This window comes from Rosa chinensis, chromosome 4 (genome assembly GCF_002994745.2).
Source record: "Rosa chinensis cultivar Old Blush chromosome 4, RchiOBHm-V2, whole genome shotgun sequence".
Lineage (NCBI taxonomy): Eukaryota > Viridiplantae > Streptophyta > Magnoliopsida > Rosales > Rosaceae > Rosa > Rosa chinensis.
Genome location: NC_037091.1, coordinates 64,433,767 through 64,455,922, shown reverse-complemented (window position 1 = coordinate 64,455,922; position 22,156 = coordinate 64,433,767). Strand labels below are relative to the sequence as shown.

The window sequence follows — 22,156 nt, the reverse complement described above, 5'->3', positions numbered from 1 at the left end:
AACAATATTCATTTAAATACAGATAAATCATCAGAATGTCTATAAGAGGTTGAAATAGAACATAGTACTAAAATTTGATATTGAAATAAAACTGAAAATTACAGTCACGAATGCGAAATCTGGACCGATCGAGTGATTCTTTGAGCTCTGAATTGGTACCTAGGGTATCCCTGGAGTTGTCAAATTGTGAAATGGGTTTTTGGGGATTGTGGATTTAATTTGCAGAAAGGCCTGACCGTTAAGTAAGTTTGAGGTTTAAGACTGGTGATTGGTGACTGGGTTTTATATTTTGTTTCTCATATTTAATTACACTGTGTTTCACATATCTAGATCCTATAATTATGCCATACATTCTCCTAGTCATTCCTTTCTTTTCTCCATGAAAATGTAGAAAGATTATACTTGACAATTCCCAATTTCCTCATCACCTCTCTTTCTCTTATTTTACAAAGATTATATTCAGCACCTCCTCTCTTCTTAATGGACCGATCCATTCCTGCTTTAAGAAAACTGGCAAGTTCTAATTCTTTTTCTTCTTTATAATTTGTTTGGTTCTCAGATCACACTAGGAGTATTTATTTATACATTCATACATAAGTTCATACATATTTGTTGAATTGTGGATTTAGGTTTAGTTTCTTGTTTCACTCTAGCTGAGGTGGTAATATTTTGTGTGAAATTCACCTAAGATTATCATGTTTGCTTGAAACCTTGAATAACAGTCATCTTTCTGGTGTTTGATGGTTTGTTTTGACAAACAATTTTACTCACAAGGTATCCAAAGGTGATAACATTCTCCTAGAGATTAAGATTCTCCTAGAGATTGAAGCAGAGGTTCGAGAATGGTGGGAAGAGAAAGGCGTTTTTGTCAATGCTGATCAATCTCCTGACAACCCTCACTATCCTAACGATGAACTGGGGGATGATCGGAAGAAGTGGTTTGAAAACTATCTGTTTGGCGGTTTATCGCGACGGGCATTCCTGATATCTAAGCTAGAGTGTTGTGCAGCTTATCATAGATTAAGAGATGACAATGTGCCATGGCAAATCAAAGCCTCAGGCGCAGACGAACTTCCGGAGAAGATTATAAATCTGTTGGTTGGAGAACCACCAGTATTTCCAACAGTTTGGAGAGCTGCCTATTCTACTGATGCCATGAGACTCTCCTTAGCTTGTTCTTGTGATGGTGATGATTCTCCGAGAATTTTATTTAATACTGCAAATTCTGCTATCCGAAAGCTCACTAAAGAAATGTCATGGATTAGTGAACAACTAGCTTATATGGCTGCTGCTGCAGACTCTTCTTCTTTTGTGAGAAGAATCAGAAGAGATGGCCCCCCCAGTACTTTTGCGGACAAGGTGTTTGCGAATGAGATAAATATTGCTGTGCATAACAGTGATAACTATTACCGGGCTTGCATGTTTCAAGAAGCCCTCATTTCTGGCTTTCTTCAACTTCAGGCTGCCAGGGACTCGTATAGAATTTCATGTGGTCCTCATGGCATGAACCATGATTTGGTGCTGCGCTATATTGATGTGCATACACGTCTAATTGCTCCAATCTGTCCACACTATGCTGAATATGTCTGGCGGGAATATTTAAAAAAGGAGGGGTTTGTGGTAATTAAGTCAGGCTGGCCTGCCGCTGATGCCCCGGATTTGATACTCCAAAGTGCCAATAAGTATTTGCAAGATCTAATTGAACTTATGAGGGAGCTTGAAAAGAAGTTTCGAGCTTTAAATGATGGTAATTATGATGTAACAGAAGAAGAAACGAAGGCAGTAGGTTTGATATATGTTAAGGAGGAAATTGATGGATGGGAGGGTAAGTGCTTGAGGATACTTCAAGATAACTTTGACAGCGAGACAAACACCTTTTCTGCTCAGGACGAGGACATGCTAGATGCATTAATATCGTACATATATGGGGATTTTACCATTCGTCAGGATATAGATTATAGGCAAACTGAACAGCTCTGTATGTCTTTTCTGAAGTTGAAGAAGGATGAAGCACTGAATTTTGGGGCTGATGCCTTAGAGTTGAAGCTACCATTTGGAGAGATTGAGGTCGTTCAAGAAAACTTGGACTTGATTAAGAGAGAAATTGGCCTTCATGAGGTTAAGGTACAAGTTTTCTCTGGTACCACCGGTCTTGAAGATTTTACACTGGATAGTCCTCCATCCCCTGGAAGGCCAGCTGCTGCCTTGGTGAGCCGGTAATTATATCCTTGTGGCAGAAATATATTTGCAAGTTTGCCTAGAGCACCCTCTTTGTCGGATCATTTTGCTCACATAACATGTATGTTTTGTTTAGTTTTTCATTAATCAAACTTGAATCTTCTTGCTCCTTGCTTTAAGTGTTTAATTTGAATTAACACTTCTATTTATCTTACTTAGTCCAAATGCCATAGATATTGAGTTGTGATGTATGTGTCTCTGTTAATTCTTAACTCATTTCTTATCAAATTATGGATGTTTATTGTATGCAACTGATACATATATTATGCATGCGTATAGTGTCTGTGTAGTTTAATGAGTATGATATTCTTTATTTTGTTATTCAGTGACTTCTATGAGAAAATGGAACGTTCTGCTCCCGGAGTATGGGAATTGAAACGTCGTCTTCAGTTATCAGATAAAGTTCTTACTCCCTCGTCTCGTCCTCCCTCTGAGCTATTGTACCAGAAGAAAATGGAACATCCGTTTAAGTTGTTATTCCAGGAGAAAACGGAACATTCTGACCTTGGAGAACAGGAACCGAATGATGAACAATCCCCAGATAATATTCTTGCTCCATTATATCATCCTCCCTATGAGCTATTGTTTCAGGGCTCTTTCAAAAAGGTATAATATTAATGCACAGTCTTTATACTGTACAACTGTAGTAGATGGTGTTTCATGCTTATCGAGTGAATCAATTTGGAAATGTCTTTTAACTAATGACGCAGGCCAAACGTACTGCTTCTGCCGAGGACAAATGGCTCCTCGTGAACTTGCAATCGACTAAGGAATTCAGCTCACATCTGGTAGGTATCATTTCATTTTATATTTGTTATATGGGTTAGTTCCTTAATTTGTTCTCTAGACGTGAGACTCACTTTTGGTGTTTATCTACTGCTAAATTGTGGAAGATTAATCAAGACACCTGGGCTAATGAAGCTGTCTCGAAAATCATCAGCACTAATTTTATCTTCTGGCAGGTTAGTAGTCACTAGTCAGTTCCTTTATATAACTGGATGGTGCTGATGAAACAAATTAGATATCTGTATTTGTGATGTTGGTTTGCCAATTGATGATATAGGCATATGATGATTCAAATGAAGTCAAGAAGATTTGCAGATTCTACAACTTGGTATATACACCTGTAGTGCTTATCATTGACCCCATAAATGGTGAGAATATGCGTTCGTGGTATGGAATGGTTCAACCAGAACGTCTGCTGGAGGCAAGTGTCTGAATTTAACTTCTCACTTGTTAAATTACAGGGCCTAAGAAACCATCTACATATACAGTGATCGAAACTTTTTACTTGATGTTAAATTTTGGCAATTGTAGGATCTGTTAGTACCATTTTTGGAAAATAGCCCCAAGGATCACCATCATCCAGGAGAAGAAAGTTCTCAGCCTCAGCCAGAGGAAAGTGAAGGTAAGTATATATGTTTGGACTTCTAGATATCTTCCAATGTGATGTGCATATTACATTTCCATGCAATCATTGTATTTGTACTTAAGGAATTTGTTAAATTTGATTTAGATGATTCGGTTGGTGACAAAACTGATGAAGAAGATGAGGAATTGCAGTGGGCATTGGAAGCTTCCATGAAAGCATGAAGGTGACTCAACCACAAGTTGAGGAAGTATATATCTCTGAAGATGAAGAGGCAATCATTAGCACCGATGAGGAGGAAGAAGGAAAAGAAGTGATATGAACCTTGGCATTAATTATATATTTAGATTGGATTTCATTAACCTCGTCTTAGTAATCGCATTAGTAATCTCAGTAATCTCACTAACCTTAGCCTGCAGTAGTGCTTCTTTCTTCATCAATGAATGGTTTTGTCAATATTCCCAGTTCTGAGTTGTGAGTTCTGTCTTTGATTGTATTACCGAATTAGTGACATGGAAGAAACTCTTTTTTTTTTTTTTTCGCCTTAGTTCACTTGGAAGATGATCTCTCAGTACTTAATTTACTTAGTTTCTTATGTTTCAATGTCTTCTATGCTTTTATCTGAAGTAATATTTAGAATCCCATACAAGCCGAGCACCGTAACCCATTAAAGCAAACCGTTCAGGATCCAAGTAATATTTAATCTCCTAGTCCTTCCTTTTTCTTTTCTTGTTCCTTCTCCATAACAGCTATTATTTTTGTAGTACCTCAAATTTCGGGGTATTTTTCCGTAAGTCGATCGGATTGAATCATCTTGTTAACTGGTGTCAAAGATTGTGATCAATACTATTAAGAAGTTATTGTGATCAACTCCCTTCTATAAGTTGTCTGATAATCAACAAGAAAGGTGCGGACTCCTCCCAAATTTTCTCCTATAATTGCTTGGAAATGGTGAGGCCTGTCTTTCTTGGTGAGGCTCCCTTCTCTAATTTCCAGCCAGCCAGTCTCGAAATGACGGAGGCTACTGAAAGACAAAGAAGGAAGCAGGACAACAAGGCGAGACTTTTTGAGAGAGATGGAGGCAAAGGCTCAAAAGTTGTGGGAAGATTATGAAGTTTTCAATGCCGGATCTTGCGAAAAGCCTCCTGATCCAGGAGAAGTTTTGGGGAAACTTCATGCGTGATGTGTTCTTACCTGAACGGTGCCTTTCACCTTGGACATGCATCAGCATTGTCGGAGTTAGAGTTTGCGGTTTCAGAGACTAAGAGGTGCCAATGTGCTCTTTGCCATTTTTTTTCTTTTTGAACTTGAAAATCAAACCTTTTTTAAACACAATTAATAATGCAAAAGGGCAGTAGTTTAAGGATATTTTAAAACACAATTAATAAGGCAAAAGGGCAGTAGTTTAAGGATATTTTGGTCATTAAATTAGGTTTTAGATACCTTCAGCAACAAGGTTTAGGAAGTCTGTTGGGAAACAAATATGATCACTTTCAGTATCAGATTCTTATAACCCAGATTTCTCTCTCGCAGTTTATATCTCACTAATTACACCTTGTTTCCAAGAGGTTAATTGTCAATCTTCTCCAATCAGATACTCCGTCAAAGGTATGCTTTATCTAATTTTCACTCTGTGCAGGTTATTATTCTGTAATGGTATATAAGCCTTTTCCTGCAAGTTAACCGGGGGCTTAGGTTCTTTAATTTGTACATTGGTAATTGTGTTGGTTGCATGTGTTTACTTTCTAGCTTAAAATTGTCTTGGTAAAGTTGAGAGCGAAACAGAAAGACATCAATCATAATATATATAGGAGGAAGTTAGCAAGTAGCTAGGGCTTTTGGTCATTGAGTTTCTAGCAAATTTATGAGTATAATGTACGCGACCGATTGAGATAGACACACAGCATGGTTTTATACAACATAATGATAGCGATATTCGTTTGGTTGACACGAGTTATTGGTTATGGTCAAGGTTGTAGAGGAATATATATTGTTTTTGGTAAATATTATGGACGTTTGTATGATTTTAAGTCCTCTGTGATTGCTTACAATGTTTTGGAGTAGCTGGTTTGCATATGGAAATTACTAAACATTATTGTTTGGTGTTTGCAGTTCGTGATTAACTGTAACTGTCACGCCTAAAGAAATCCCCAAGATAACAGATCGAATGGCAGCCAAATGTGAAACAAGCTCATCCAAAAAGGCTAATAGAGACGTTCTCCTAGAGATTGAGGCAAAGGTTCGAAAATGTTGGGAGGATAAGAAAGTTCTCAGTTCTAAAAAGCCTGGCCACAAGTTCTTTGAAAAGTTCCCTTATAATTGTTTTATGGGACATCCATTTAGTCTCTCAAAGCTAGACTGGCTGCCAGATTTTCCTATTGATGCCATGAGATTCGCTTTGGCTTATGTTTGTGATGGTCCTGTTGATGCTGCAAAGATTAACTTTCTACATAGCAATGCAGATTCTGTATTTGATGCTGCATACGATGCCATCATAAGTCTCACTAAAGAGATGTCATGGCACGAAGAATTTTTGGCTGCAGATTTCGAGTATTGTTTGAGAACAGGTCCCCCCTCTACTTCTGCAGATAAGGTATTTGCCAATGACATAAACATTGCCTTGAACAAGACCAAACAGCATTACAAGGCTTGCCAGTTTCGAGAAGCCCTCGAGTCTGGCTTTCTAGCGCTTCAAGATGCCAGGGATTGGTACAAGAGTCTATGTGGTGGTACAAATGCAATGAACCGTGATTTGGTGTGGCGTTTTATGCAAATGCAGACGCGTCTTGTTGCTCCAATCTGTCCACATTATTCGGAATATGTGTGGAGAGAACTTTTGCACAATGTAAACTTTGTGGTGAAAGCAGACTGGCCTGCAGCCGATGCTCCAGAAAATTCAACCCTCCACAGTATCCATAAGTACTTGAAAAGCATAACTGATTCACTGAAAAGACAGATTGAAAGTGAGAGAACTAAGAAGGTATGCCCGAACATAGAAGTTTTAATATATGTCAAGGAGGAATCATTTAATTTAAAGATGAGGGAGGATGGGGAAGTTGAACTTGGAGCTCAAGCCTTAGATTTTATGCTGCCATTTAGAGAGCTTAGGGTCCTTCTACAGAACTTGGACTTAATTAAGAGGCAAATCGGCGTTGAAAGGGTGCAAGTTCTGTCAGCTACCAACCCTCATGATCTTGAGAAAGCGGGCTCTCATGTTGAACTGATTAAGACTCTACGTCCAATACCTGGAAAGCCAATTAGCCTCATCTTGAAACGGTAAGTACTATAAGGTTTAATTGCCAGAGTTCTGTACTTCAATCAGCATTTGTGTGTGTGTCTTTTTTTCTAACCAAGTTTTTATTCTTCTTACTTGAATTGTCATAGATCACGTATTTTAACAAGTATTACACAGTTAAAGCCATCCTCTTCTGGTTGTTCGCCAATGCGCTCCAACACCACCATGTCCAAGCCAAAATGCAGTGATAAGAAAGCCAAACAGAAACATGGTGTACGGGACTTACCAAACCAAGTAGCTAGTAAATGCAGCAATGAGGATATTCAAGTTCTTGAATGGTTTGATAAGCAAAGTAAACAGAGGCATGGTATAGAGGAAACGATGAACCAATTTTCTACATCCACAAGAGACAACAAGTCTCGAGATGATTTACACTCTTATCCTCCATGTAAGTTAAGATTCAAGGGTTCCTTCGACAAGGTAATGGTCATCTTTGATGTTTTCTACTGCATAATTTCTATACTGCACAAGTTAATTGAATGGTTGCTAAGAAAATGAAATTGATGTTTGTTTTTCGTAACTGATATATTAAAGGCAATGGACGCTGCGTGTGATCAAGACAAATGGCTCCTGGTGAACTTGCAATGCAGGGAGGATCTCAGCTCACATAAGGTACTAGAATTTCATTCTCCCTGGGGTTAAATATTTTGCTTTTATGTTTATTAGTTTCTTTGAATTTATAAGTTTCTACCAGGACTAACTTTTGGTGTGTGTACTTTCATTGTGAAGCTTAATCGGGACATCTGGGCGGACAAAGACATCTCTCAGATCATTAGCACCAATTTCATCTTTTGGCAGGTAGGTTGTACCTTTGATTTTCTGTGTTAATCACCAAATTACTATTTTATGTGCTTATTATCTTATCTTCTTAATTATAATTTGATAAATGCTTCTTATGTATTATAGGAGTACTCTGATTGGCCTGAAGGCACTATGGTTTCCAGCAACTACAAGTTGGATTCTAGAACTGTAGTGATCATCATTGACCCCGTCACCGGCCAAGCATTGCGTTCATGGAATAGGATGGTTCAACCGGACGATTTGCTGCTGGTAAATTACTGTCTGTCATGCTTGTTTGTAAATTTCACACTCAATTGTTAGAGGGTCGGCTTAGGAAGATTTTGAACATACATTTATTATGATCAAACTTTTTACTTGATGTTACTGTTTGGTGTAGGATCTATTACCGTTCCTGGATAGTAGCCCAAGGAATATGCATGTAGCCAAAGAGGAGGAGGAGCAACTGCGGCGCGCATTGGAAGCTTCGGTGGAAAGCGTGAAGTTTGAGACTTTTGGAAGAACCTCCATAGAGTATCTAGTACCGTCCTTCAATACTAGACCCATGACTAACAAAGCAACTGAAATAGATGAAGAGGAGGAACTGCAGCGTGCATTGGAAGCTTCGATGGAAAGCATAAAGTTTGAGACAAGTAATGCCAGTACCTCAAAAGAGGCTCTAGTTCCGTCCTTCAATACTAGCCCCATTAGTACTAGAGTAAGTGAAGAAGAAGAGGAACGGCTGCACGCATTGGAAGCTTTTGTGGAAAGGATGAAGTTGGAGACAAGTACAGCAAGTACCTCCAAAGGAGATGCAGTGTCGTCCTTGAGTAGTAGCTCCAGGAATGCTTATGTAACTAGACCAGAAGAAGAAGAAGAGGAACTGCGGCACGCATTGGCAGCTTCCATGGAGTCGGATGGTGGAAGTACCTCCAAAGAGGACCCACTAGAGATCTTCAATATTAAACCCATAATTACTTATGTAACTGAAGATGACGAGGAGGAATCTCGGTGTGCAATGGCAGATTTCGTGAATTCGTTGGAGACAAGTAGTGCAAGTACGTCTAAAGTCCCGACGTTTAATAATGCTACTAGAGAAGAAGAGGATGAGGAATTGCAGCGCGCATTGGTGGCTTCCTTGGAAAGCCTGAAGTCGGAGACAAGTAGTGCAAGTACCTCCAAGGTTTCCAAGAATACTTATGTAACTAAAGAAGAAGAAGATGATGAACTGCTTCATGCATTGGAAGTGGAAAGCATGAAGTGGGGGACTAGTGGAAGTACCTCTAAAGAAGATCTAGTACCGTTCTCCATTAGTAGCTCCATGTATACTGATGTGACTAGAGACGAAGATGAGGAACTGTGTGCACATTAGCAGCGTCCATGGAAAGTTTCAAGGTGGAGACATGGACTAGAGGAAGAAGCTCGAAAGAGAGAGTCGACTAGCTAGGAGGAAGAAACCAATTAAAGAGCCATCAATCAGCTGAATAAGAAACTCTTAGTCATAGGAAACTGTTATTGCAAGCTCATCAGTCAAAGAAGAATTATAGTTGACTTGGAATGTGATCTTACAGCGGCTGCAGGAGCAGAAAGATCACCACTGGCTGAAACTCATTATGTGGGAAGTGTATGATGTCAATTTAAGATTTGATCTAAGATTTGTGGTTAGGTTAATCAATACATGAAATTTTCTTCAAGTGGAATATAGTAATACAGTAATAAGTTCTAGTCACACTTTCAAATATTATGTCCACATTCATTAATTTCATCATTAGAGATGCAGATAAAATTAAGAGAAAAACATACATCTTTTGGTGTGTGCTCAATATCGCTTGCATGGACACTATTTACCTCACTTGCGTCTTGCGTGTGCTCGAGCATAGACATTGTCAGTCTCACTTATCACGTGCATAAGCATGATCACAGCTAACCTCACTAAACATGGGTATTGTTAAACTTTTTTTATTTAAATTTATGAGAATGGGGTATTGTTAAACTTACTAAACATGAATGTGGTTAACCTCGCTGCTTGTTTGTGTTTTGACGGCTTAACCATGGGGTCTCACTCTCGCCGCCCGTTATGGCAATGTCATGGTTAGATGATTGGGGCGTTCTGGGCTGCTTGGGCCTATTGGGACATCTTGGGCCGCCGCTTTTTATTGGTTTTGTGGGACGCTTTCCTTACCAGCTTGGGCCTAGTTATGGTAGGGGCCCACACTATCCATGGAAGGATCTTTCGGTCATTTAACACCACAGTTAATCTTCCATTTACCAAAACGAACACCGATTTCGTGACTTAAACCGCAAGGTTTTCAAGTCTCTTCGTTTTCCAAAAGCCTCATATATACTAGTCTCTCTCTCTCTCTCTCTCTCGTCGCACTTCACTAATCTCCGAGCTCAAATCAGCCGGTTTCTCCATCGGAAACTCCACCACAGTTGTGCTAATCTTAACCTCGCTGTGCTTCGTTTACTCTCGCTTTGCTGCTTCATTTTCATGTATGTATACCTCTACAGCTCTACTTGTGCATATACGCTTCCGGAATGTATATACGTATGTACTCACTGAGGTTCGCTTTTGTACGGAAATCACTGTGTAGCTATGTAATTCAGTAATTTTCAGTGTTTTACTGCGGTTAATTAAGCGATTTGGGGCAATTAGAGTTCGTTTGTGCTTCAGTCTCGTTCTTGTAGCAGTACATATGCTTATGAATCTGGTCATGCATATCGTTCTGATTTCTAGTTTGATTGAAATTTTTGTTGGTAAAAGTAAGGCTGAGAGAGAGAGAGAGAAGTATCAAAATATCGATGGAAGTTAGAAAGTCGGAGTTCTACTTATCAATTTTGTTTTGGATAACAATATATTTGTTATGGATTAGATTTTCGCAAGTCTTAGGGCCTCGTGTTGTGGTGTGGAGTGTGGAGTGTGGAGTGTTGCGAGTAGAGAACTCAAATATCGTGCTCTACCGGTTATAGATTTGTATACAACGGTTTGAGAGAGATAGACGCATAGTTGTGTATAGAGTGTGATATGGAAGATTCTCTCTCCATACTTTGCATTGCCGCTGGTGCATTGAATAACATGAAAAGTGATTATCAGCTTCATAATGGTCAAGGCTGTAGAGGAAATATTTAGCTGTTGTTAGAACTGACCTCTAGATTGTCACATTGTCATGTGTATGGACCTTCCTTGGTTTTACTTTTACCTCCTCCGTGAAAAAGCTTTCATTGTAATTTTATGTATGGAGTAGTTAATTTGCCTTATGGAAATCAATCACTGTTTCTTGTAGTTTGTAGTTTCTGTAACATTAGTGCAACTTTCAGGCCTACAGAGAACCAAGATTGATGATCTAATGGCAGCTGAAGGTGAGACGAGCTCATCCACACTGCGCGATAGAGAGTTTCTCCTGGAAATTGAGGCTAAAGTTCGAGAATGGTGGGAAAACAAGAAAGTTTTCAGTGCTGAATGTGAAAAGCCTGGTTACAAATTCTTTGGAAAATTCCCCTTTGATAGCTTTATGGGAAATCCATTCTCACTCTCCAAGCTAGACCAGTCTGCATATCTACCAGCTTTTCCTGTTGATGTCATGCGATTTGCTTTGGCGTATGTTTGTGATGGTACTGTTGATGAGGCGAAAATCAACTTTCTACATAGCATTGCAGATTCTGTATTTGATACTGCAACTACTGCCATCCTAAAATTCACTGAAGAGATATCATGGCATGAAGAATTTTTGGCTGCAGATTTTGATTCTTGTTTGAGATGTGGTCCCCCTTCTACTTTCGCAGACAAGGTGTTTGCCAATGAGATAAACATTGCTCTGAACAGGACCAAGCAGCAATACGAGGCTGACCAGTTTCGAGAATCCCTGGATTCTATTTTTGAGCTTCAATATGCCAGAAATTGGTACAAGAGTTCATGTGGTGGTACAAATGCAATGAACCGTGACTTAGTGTGGCGTTTTATGGATGTGCAGACATGTCTTATAACTCCAATCTGTCCACACTATGCGGAATATGTCTGGAGGGATCTTTTGTACAAGATAGACTTTGTGGTGAATGCAGACTGGCCTGTGGCTGATGCTCCAGATGATTCAACCCTCCAGAGTGCCAATAAGTATTTGAAAGACTTAATTGATTCAATGAAGAAGCAGACTGAAATGGAGAGAAATAAGAAGGGTACTGCTCCAGCTACATCTAGTTTGATAGAAGAAAGCCAAAACTTAGAAGCTCTTATATACGTTAATGAGGCATGTGATACTCTTACTTTTGCTACAGAGGGATTGCATACAGATTATGGACAAAACGAAGATGAGTTGAAGCAGAATGAGGGGGTTAAATTTGGGGCTCAAGCCTTAGACTTGAAGCTGCCATTTAGAGAGATTAGAGTACTTCTACAGAATTTGGACTTTATTAAGAGGGAAGTCGGTCTTGACAAGGTGCAAGTTTTATCAGCTACCAACCCTGAAGATCTTGCTAAAGCTGGTTCTCCGGTTAAAATAATAGAAGCTGAATCTTCCTCACCTGGAAATCCAGCTATTCTCTTCTTGACATGGTAACTATCATCTAATCCGTTCTGTCACTAATTAGCAATTTACATAGATCATCCTCTTGATTGTCAGGTTGTTGTACTTCAGTATATGTGTATGCTTTTCTTTTTAACCAAATTTCTTACTTTAATAGTTTTTAATTGATTTTTTTTTTATGTTTGTTAGTCCAAAAAGTGATTGTGGATCTTTTGGTACTTCTAAGACTACACCAATAATGGCCGCTCTATCCTCATCTGGTTGTGCGCGAACGCACATCAACCCTTTAACCAAGTTCATGTCGAAGCCAAAGTGTAATGATGAGAAGAGTCGGGGTCCAGAATGGACTGATGAGCAAAGGGAAGAAAAACATCTTGCATGGGAAACATCTGACCACCATGATACATCCACTATAGATGAGAAGTCTCGAGATAATCCTGCTTCCTTGTATCTCCCTCCCTCTAAGCTACTCTTCCAGAGTACCTTTGATGAGGTAATGCTCATTTTTTATTTCATCTTTCTCATTGCTGCATAATGTGTTTACTGTATACGTCCAATGGTTACTGAGAAAATGAAATTGAAATTATTCTTTAACTAATATTGCAGGCATTGGATACTGCTTGTAATCAAGACAAATGGCTCCTGGTGAACATGCAATGTGTGGATAACTTCAGCTCACATATGGTACTAGCATTTCATTAATCTGTGTGGTCTAGTGTCTTGCATTATGCTTATCAGTTTCTTTACATTCTAATTTCTACTAGGACTCACTTTGGTGTATCTATTTTCCTCTGTGAAGCTTAATCAACACATCTGGGCTGAAGAAGCTGTCTCTGAGATCATTAGTACCAATTTTATCTTTTGGCATGTAAGTAGTCCTTTGATGTTCGTTTTACTATTTCCCAGTGCTTGTTATTTCTACCAACTCAAATTTAGATTGAGTTTGCAATTTTGTTTTCTATTAATAGTATATGTATTCTTGAATATAATTGGTAATGATTTTATGTTTATAGGAGTATTTTGATACACCTGAAGGTAAGATGGTTGCCAGAAAGTACTGGTTGGACTCAAGAACCATAGTACTCCTCATTGACCCCATGACTGGTGAAGCAATGTGTTCATGGAATGGAATGGTTCATCGGAATGATTTTGTGGAGGTAACTTACCTTCCGTGATGGAATTTATATTTCAGACTTGTACCATGATATATAAGGTTATTTCCCACTTAATTGTTCAGGGCCAGCCTAACAGACCTTTCAACATATGTAATTAAGATCAAGTTTTCACTAAAGATTAATGTTTACTGTAGGATCTAGTACCATACCTGGAGAGAAGCCCCAAGAATAATTTCGTAACTAAAGAAGAAGAGAAGGAACTACTCGCATTGGCAGCTTCCATGGAAAGCATGGAGTCGGAGACAGGTAGCGGAAGTACGTCCAAAGAGGATCTAGTACCATTCTGGAATAGTAGCCCGTGGAGTACTTCTCCAACTCAAGAAGACGAGGAATTGGCAGTTTTCACGGAAAGCATGAAGTGGGAAACAAGTAGTCCAACTAGTTCCAAAGCAAAAGTCGACTAGAAAGAAAAACCATTTAATGGAGGGTGTTCGCAACCTTCCCAATCAAAATAGGAAAATCTGACCCAAAAGCTCATTGGAAACTAGGCTAGCTCTTGAACATGATCAAAGAACAGTTACTTGACTTGGAAGATGATCTTTTTGTACTTAAGCTCAGCTTTAGAAGGAATTATAGTGATTGCAGGAGCAGAAAGATCCACTGGATGAAATCAATATCTTTAATTTGTAGTTGGAATTGTACTTCATTATCTGGGATTTTCTCTATTCCATAAGTAGCAGGATACTTGATGTGCTTTGTTTATACTATGAATATAATGATACATATGAAGGCTGGAAATTTTGCACAGCTAGATGTTGGAATCTAGACACGTAGTGCTCAATTGCTTATCATTAACCCCATCACTGGCCAAACAAAGCGTTCCTGTAATAGAATGGATCAACAAGAGGATTTGCTGAGGAAAATGACAGTATATATCTAAAGAAGTAAATGAGATACTGCAGCGCGCATTGGAAGCTTTAATGGAAAGCGTGTAGATAAGGATGAAATCATCACTGCACACTAATTATTGCTGATGAGGAAGACGAAGAAAACATGCAGCGAACTCAGAAACTCGAATTTTGAACAGCCTAACCTAATATTGCTAGTAGTTTGATATTACTCCTCTCTCACACTGGCAACATAAATCAGCTGCTTGCATTTGCTATCATGTCACGTTGGCATGTGAATCATGTGATATATAGATATGGATTTCAACAATATGCTCTCTTCGGGTTCAAGATTCCTGTTTACTGTAAGCTTTTCCAATCCTATGTTGGGTTTTTGCTGATGTTCAGAGTGAGCTTGGTTCTACACGAGTTATGAATTCTCATTTTACAGTGTTTGATGTGTCTGAACCAACAGTTAATCAATTATTTCAAACAAAATCCATGCACTGAATTCAGGAAGAGAAATAAATATACAAATAACATCAGATTTTTTTCTTCTACTTCTCCCAACACCACCAATTTGCTTTCTCATCAGAAGAGATGAGAATTACAAAAAGGGGCAACAGTACTAAATATCAACGACAGCAACAAACTATAAACTACAGGTTGCTTTACACTTGTGTATGCCTGAAGTTTACTCTACAACCAGTTTTTCTGGTTGACTGGAAACATCTCTAAGCTGTACTGTCATTTCTTTTCTTTTTTTTCTCTCTCTCCTTTTGGCTTGATTCTCTAAGCAAGTGTCGATTATGTACAAAACAATAGGGGTTGATCTCTGTTACTTAGCCCAAAGAACAACCCGATACTAGACTTCTTCATCCTTTTGTTTCTGTTCTGAGGTAAGCCGCTCGACCAAAATGTCCAAGGCTTCCTTCATCCACCAATGTTGACAAGCTTCTCTAGCTTTGGCAGCAGTCAGCTGTATATATACAAATAACGATTTACAACACGTTTTTGTAGAGAATATACATGCAGATATGCATAACATGATATATTTTAAACGCAAGACTTCAAATCCTTAACACAAATCAACACAGATCAAAGACATACCCAAATGCGTTGTCGTACGTTCTTCTCTGGCCAGAGATCCAGTTGCTCCTTGACAAACAATGGGAACATGTAGCCTTCATAATACGTGTCATGGCTTTTGCTCATGAAACTCCATTGTCCCAACTGACACTGCCATCAAATTTACATTCCGGTCAAAATCCTCGCCATTATGCTCTTAAGATTCTTTTAATCTTCACCTTGTTTGTTGTTAATACCTTTCATTAATTCGGTGGTAGAGTATTTATCTCCACATTTAAGAAAATAGTTCGAGGACTCTGCCCCTCTCAATCAAAAGAATAAAGAAAAACAAAATACCAACCTCAACATTTCCAAGAACACCTGCTTCTTCTAGCGACTCTCGTGAAGCAGCTTCTTCTACAGATTCATCAAGTTCCCAACCACCCTAAAAATAAATAAATAAATAACAACAACAACCATTGTTGAATTTAAATGCAAAGCTAAATGTAGAAGCAATTCTTAATCCAATTAAAGTTATTAAACAAAACAAATATATGAAGAAAAAAAAAAGGGGGGTATAACATTTGAGATGCTGCAATTGTATACCTTAGGGAACATGAATGCATTGCCTTTCTGTGAAGTAATCACAAGGAACTCCAATTCATTGCTCACGGTACCATCAATGCCATTTTTGTATCTATAAGGTATGCACCTGCAAGATTAATTCAATGAAAATTCAGTTTTTGATTAATTACGAAAACTTCTACCATTGCTTCGAAATGTAATTTAGAGCAAAACTTTCGATTATTTGTGCATGAGACAAAATGTCAAATGATAAAAAGAACATGAATGGGGAACATGGGGTACAATCTGATAGGGACCCAAGATGAACAAGAATAGAACAAAACCGCCATGTCAATTGTCAAGAAAAGCTCAAATGAAAACAAAGAAAAAGACCGAGCCTTTACCCTACGACTTGTCGGCGGCCCATGTTGTACCTCTGCAACTCCCTTCCCGTTCGAGCAACTAAACAAGCCATATCTCTTTCTTCTTCTTCTACTTCTTTCCTAACTAAGCCTTCGCAATTGCAAAATTTGCAAGTGAAACCCTTTGGCAAAAGAAAGGTTCCCTTTTAAACGAGGGATTTAAGGGCCAGACGCCTTTGTTTCTGTTACAACTTACAATCTAAATCCCAAAACAACGAGTAACTGAATGTTGCAGGTTAACGCGGAAAAATATCCAAAGTTGGGTAGAGGTCTCTGTGGTAAGTTCAAGTTTAGGGGCATAGAGATGAAGGATGGGCTGGCACAATGACACCGGACTTGGTTATATATAGAAAAGAAGCGTTCATGGAATCATGGCTGCCGCATCGAAATAATAAAACGATGTGTTTCCTAATTTCTATATTAGGGGGTTGGGACCTACCATTTTGTAGTGACGGATTATTACGCGATATTGTTAGGATTAAATTTCTCAAAAAAAAATAATAATAATAATAATGTCGACATCAATATATTCACGACAAGTAGACTAACTATTATTAAATTCGTGTATAATTCGGATTACAGGAGTGATGTTCCGAAATAATGTTACGTAATAGTCAGATTGGATAGAATAACAACAATTACACATGATAATATAAGCGGCAAAGAAAAATTATATAACTAGGACCAATTAAAATTAATCCTTTACCGCATATAAATTTTTTTTTTTAGTTGAAAAGATGATAGATGAATGATATTCAGCAAGCAACACAATAATGACCCGCCCCTAAAGGGCCGTCAAAAAGAGTCATTACTTAAAGTACACAACTAAGCACACCCCTAAACAGAGTACACTACAGAGGACATCCCTGACACACCCACCTTTTAGGATTACGCCCAAAGTAAATAAAACTAGACCTCTGAAAATGAATAAAATGAAACAACAATGCGTCTGTTTTCTTTACAATCTCTTCACTCAAGAAAAGAAAGCTAGAGTTTGGGCCCCTGTTACTGTTGCAATTCTTGAGCTCAGGCTTTGTATAAGTGAGAAGCCTGTAATTGTTACAATGGAGGAGGATATAGCAATGGATTATGCTAGCAATAATTCCCAAAAAGCCCCCTTTGTATAAGGTGGTTCTAGGGTTTTATGAATAAGTTGGGATGAACTTTGGTCTTAAACCTTAACATTGTTTTGGTTACTAGTGCTGCATCCTAGAATAATTCCATCTATATTGCTTTAGGGTGGCCTAACATGACTCAATATTGACGTAACCCTCAATCGTGATATATTGTTACCTACTTTTATTATTAATAGATGAGAAAACATCACAAATGGTGTATGAATTTTAAGCATTTCTACACTTTGGTGTACCAACTTTCATAACTATCAGAATGGTGTATCAAGTTTGCTCCAATATTTCATTTTGGTGTACACCGTTAAATTTTCCGTTATCTTTACAGAAAAAAAAAAAAAACTGACAAAGCTAAAGGAAATGTAACATAAATTTTTTATTTTTGCAAAGATAAAGGAAAATTTAACGGCATACACCAAAATAAAAGATTTGAGCAAACTTGATACACAATTCTGATAGTTATGAAAGTTGGTACACCAAAATATAGAAATACCTAAAGTTCATACACCATTTGTAAAGATATCTCTTAATAGATTGACACTACTATTTTAAAAGAAGAAAAAATAGAGATTTGTAGTCCTCCTCAGGAAGGAAGTCGGAGCTCTGAAAAGAAGTGCCGTGGGGGCGTACGACATTCACGTCGCCTTCATAGACGGATCTGCTCGAGGGGTTTCTGTGTCGTTTCCCACAACAACCATTCGTTATTGGTTGAGTCCACGTGGCGCGACGTAACTGGGTTGGTTGACAAGTTGACTTGTGGAGAACATGCTCACGTGTATGAATTATGGGCGTGCCTTTGCATGTTTTCTTTTTTAATTCTTATCTTCTTCTTCTTCTTTTTGTGGTTTGACTTCGAAAAGAAATGAAAACTTTAAAAAAGGGTGGGTGACGTGGGTCCTACTAGGAAAAGCTAATGGTGATTAATGATTAGGATCAGCGTAACCCATGACATGGCAGAGAGAGGAAAAGGTGTTTTTTTTTTTGGAGTGAAATTTGCAATTCTCAAATTAAAAATCACATTTCTTTTTATTTTTATAATAATTTTAATTGATGATGTGTTTTCTGTTCTCAAATTTGCCCTCATCTCTCTCTCTCCTTCTCTCTCTGAGTGCAGCGGAGCTTGTCGGGGACAGTGTCGACAAGGATGAGCTCTTCAACGAGGTCTTAGGTGAGGATGGTCTAGGCGATGACCATGCTAACGTTACTGGCGCCGATGACGGAGATCTTGTTCTAGTTATTGGTGCTGCGCTGTGGATGAGTATGCACCACACAGACACATATATGATTGTCTCATTGCTCTTGATTCCATCTTCATTCCTTTAATTCCATCAAACCCAATTGGCAACGATGAACTTCATGTTTGGAGTCTTGGAGGAGTATGGTGTTATTCTATCCGTTATGCAGCTGGTAGATGCAGTCTCTCTCTCTCTCTCTCTCTCTCACTCATTGAGAATAGGTTTTTTTTTTTAAAATATGGTATTGATTGTTCAAGCCACCAGTTTATTCACTAGCTCCAGCAACGCACCCGATTCGAACCCAAATCCACCACTACCAAATTGACGAACACCACCAACAAACTTGATAGTCTTAAAGATTAATTTGTATATTCTTCCTTCAAAGAAACCTTTACTCAACAAAAGAAAATTGAATCCTTTCTTTTTTTCTAATTCTATCTCCACCTTCATTATGAATATCGATTTTCTCATATCTATCTCAGAGGTGTCCACGAGACTGTGTTGTAAGTGATTGATTTAGTTGGTCTGATTAGCATCCTAGGTATGTTGGGTTGAGAAATTTTTCACTTCTAATCGAAAGTAGAAATTAGCTTTCTTTGGGAGAGAAGAAATTGATTGGCAGTGGAGAAACTCAAACTAGAAGAGAGACTGGAAAAACTAGAGAGAGAGATCAATGAGGGTATTTCTGGAATATAGGAATTTCATTGATTACAAATATATTATAAAAATCAAAGGGAGTGTGGTTTGCAATTTGGGGAGTGAAATTTGCACTCCCCTTTTCTTTTTTTTGGATTGAAGAGGAAAAGTTGTTTAACTTTAGGTTCTTACCTTTTATGGTTAAAAACCAATTTTAATTCTTTGAAATGCAATAAACTATAGACAAAATAGAGCACTTGTCAAAAGTGTCAATCGTGTAGTGACCATACCTGAGTGGAGAATGACTCAAAACTTATAATTGATGCACTGGACGATCATATTACAATTCTTGCATGCGTGATAGCATTTTCAATAAATAATATTCTCTCATTTTCTCCCATATAATGTACCTTTTTTTTGTTTTTTGAATAATGGTAATTCCATTGATGATAGCGCATGCCAAGAAGGTCATTACATACTCACCCGCTGACACATAACAATGGCCAGATCAAGGTTTCGTGGAGGAGCCACAGTAGTACATAGGATAGACCAACTATATTCGAACTAATCGCTCAATTTAAAGCGAGGCTAAAAGCTATGGAAACATAGCGAATAGACAAACCAAAACTACACTCGTTAGATTCCTAATACAAGAAACTTATTGTAATTAGACAAAAGCTAAAAACATAGGTTTGGGCCAAGAGCCTAAACCCTAGCCCAAATTAGAAGCTATGGGACGAGGGAGAGAAATTGAGAAAGTGCTCTAAAGGCTTTTGTAGTTTTTTTATTGTTTATTTAAAATGTTTTCTCTTACTGAAAAATAAACATACATGAATATTGTAGATTCATGTGATTTTTTTTTTCAGAACACTATTCATGATTTTCAATTTAAATTTTTCACTAGAAATGTTAGTACTCACATATTTTGTCTATAGTTCAATCTTGAGATACATTTTTTCGGCATTTTGTTATATTCTTTCAATTTCTGATAATAGTTAAAACAAACAATGAATCTGAATCTGTGGACAAAGTAGTGTAATCAACTAGAGAAAAAAGGTCATCCAATAAGGACTATAGAATAATCTATATACTTGACTAAGAAAAGTTATTTAAAGACTTATCTACATAATATTTAGGATTAAATTCAGTTTAGTCCCTCAAGCTTTATGTCAAACATCAGTTTGATCCCTCTTTTTTATTTTTTAATCAAACTCATCCCTGATCTCCCAAATTGCATCAATCTCGTCCAAAATTTAAATTTGATTCCAAAGATGACATCATGCGCTGAGTTGGAGCAGACAAGGAGGTCCCACATTTCTGATTTTAAACCCACAAGAAGGGCAAAATGGACATTTCAAATTTAATCTAATTTCTATTTTTTTTTCTCTGATTTTCTCTCCTTTCTCCCTCGCACAAATCTGAAACCTCCTCTCTCTCTCTCTCTCTCTCTCTCTCTCTCTCTCATTCCCAGCCGCCACTCCAGACTCACTACCCTGACTCGCTCGACTCGTCACCGCGCTCCCTCAACACCGACTCCTTGGACGACCCTCTCCCGCCGGCGTCCAGGCTCTGGCTGATGTGCAGCTACGGCGGCCACATCGTGCCGCGGCTGCACGACAAGTCGTTGTGGTACGTCGGCGGCGACACTCAAATCGTCGTCATGGACAGGAACACTTCGCTCGCGGACCTCTCGAATTGGCGATGCTCAACCGTGGCTTCTCCGACTCTGCCTTCGTTAACTGTTTGCTCGGCTTAGACTACGGTGGCGGCGGCGGTGCCGATACAATTCAGATTCAAGAGGAGGAGACGCAGAGGCTTATGCGGCGGCGAATTGCAGGATCAGAAGTCGTTTGGGTGAACATCGTCGTCTCCGTCGCTGGCGAATTTGCCTCCGATTCGGGTCCACGTGGAAGACGGCGGTGGGAATAGAGCACAGGATCAGGATCAGAAGGTTGGGATTGGAGCAGTTTGCTCAGATGACGAACGATCCGATCACGGTGGATATCGGAAACTGCTTCCTCCTCAGCCTCAGCAACAGAGTCTACCTCCTCAGTCGCAGCCCAAATCTACTGGAATTTTTGATTTGCCGTCGCCAGATTCAGTGTCAATGTATGCTTTGCTTGTCACCTACAAACTAATTTTCTTGTTTGTGCATGAATTTCTTAGGCCTTCATATCATAAACAGAATTGAATGTTCTTTGACTGGTGCTCCAAATTAGAAATTTTGTTTTCGTAGACAAATTTGCATGTTTAGACCATACTATTATTGTTGATTGGATGATTGATTATGATCGAGTAGTTGATTGTGGCATTTTTCTGCTTTGTTGGATTTATTTGCAGTGATCATAGTTTATCAAATCCTGCCATATCTCGCCCAAAACCTGTAATTTATCAAGAACCAGTAGCTCAAATACTCGTTGTAACCCCCACAAGGTTCTGAGAGAGTGTGGAGTTTGGTTGACGTGGTGGGTAGTGGGAGCTTGTGAGCAGAGATTCATGGTGGCCGGCCGGTGTTCATGGTGGCTGGGAATCTCAGAGAGGAGGTTTCAGATTTGTGCGAGAGAGAGAGGAGAGAAAATAAGAGAAAAAAAAATTAGAAATTAGATTAAATTTGAAATGTCCATTTTGCCCTTCTTGTGGGTTCAAAATCAGAAATGTGAGACCTCCTTGTCTGCTCCAGCTCAGCGCATGACATCATCTTCAAAGTCAAATTTAAATTTTGAACGAGATTGATGCAATTTGAGAGATCAGGGATGAGTTTGATTAAAAAAAAAAAGAGGGATCAAACTGATGTTTGGCCTAAAGCTTGAGGGACTAAAGTAAATTTAATCATAATATTTATGTGAAGCATTCAATGTACTTTATGACAAGTATATGCCATCCAAAGCATATCCACGTAT

General features: G+C 38.6%; 3 protein-coding genes and 1 long non-coding RNA gene across 4 annotated transcripts; 3 read left to right on the top strand and 1 right to left on the bottom strand.

Annotated features, from left to right (window-relative positions):
- The first annotated feature begins 318 nt into the window (after nt 1–318).
- Nucleotides 319–4,091, top strand: LOC121052539 (leucine--tRNA ligase, cytoplasmic-like). The gene is made up of 7 exons (XM_040517781.1): nt 319–2,216; nt 2,565–2,844; nt 2,949–3,026; nt 3,132–3,200; nt 3,302–3,445; nt 3,556–3,646; nt 3,755–4,091. The coding sequence occupies exons 1-7, from the start codon at nt 1,156–1,158 to the stop codon at nt 3,829–3,831; spliced, it is 1,800 nt and encodes a 599-aa protein (XP_040373715.1). The 5' UTR covers nt 319–1,155; the 3' UTR covers nt 3,832–4,091.
- A 6,935-nt stretch (nt 4,092–11,026) lies between these two features.
- Nucleotides 11,027–14,100, top strand: LOC112200507 (leucine--tRNA ligase, cytoplasmic). Its single transcript, XM_040518833.1, has 6 exons — nt 11,027–12,228; nt 12,389–12,692; nt 12,806–12,883; nt 12,999–13,067; nt 13,213–13,356; nt 13,509–14,100. The coding sequence occupies exons 1-6, from the start codon at nt 11,027–11,029 to the stop codon at nt 13,776–13,778; spliced, it is 2,067 nt and encodes a 688-aa protein (XP_040374767.1). The 3' UTR covers nt 13,779–14,100.
- Nucleotides 14,101–14,680: 580 nt separating this feature from the next.
- LOC112198508 (nudix hydrolase 17, mitochondrial) lies at nt 14,681–16,579 on the bottom strand. The gene is made up of 5 exons (XM_024339643.2): nt 16,238–16,579; nt 15,876–15,981; nt 15,631–15,714; nt 15,312–15,440; nt 14,681–15,180 (listed from the first exon to the last, which is right to left on the bottom strand). The coding sequence occupies exons 1-5, from the start codon at nt 16,306–16,308 to the stop codon at nt 15,067–15,069; spliced, it is 504 nt and encodes a 167-aa protein (XP_024195411.1). The 5' UTR covers nt 16,309–16,579; the 3' UTR covers nt 14,681–15,066.
- A 4,083-nt stretch (nt 16,580–20,662) lies between these two features.
- On the top strand, nt 20,663–21,932 carry LOC112198025. Its single transcript, XR_002935826.2, has 2 exons — nt 20,663–21,365; nt 21,597–21,932. It is a non-coding gene; the product is annotated as an uncharacterized LOC112198025 (long non-coding RNA).
- The last annotated feature ends 224 nt before the right edge of the window (nt 21,933–22,156 follow it).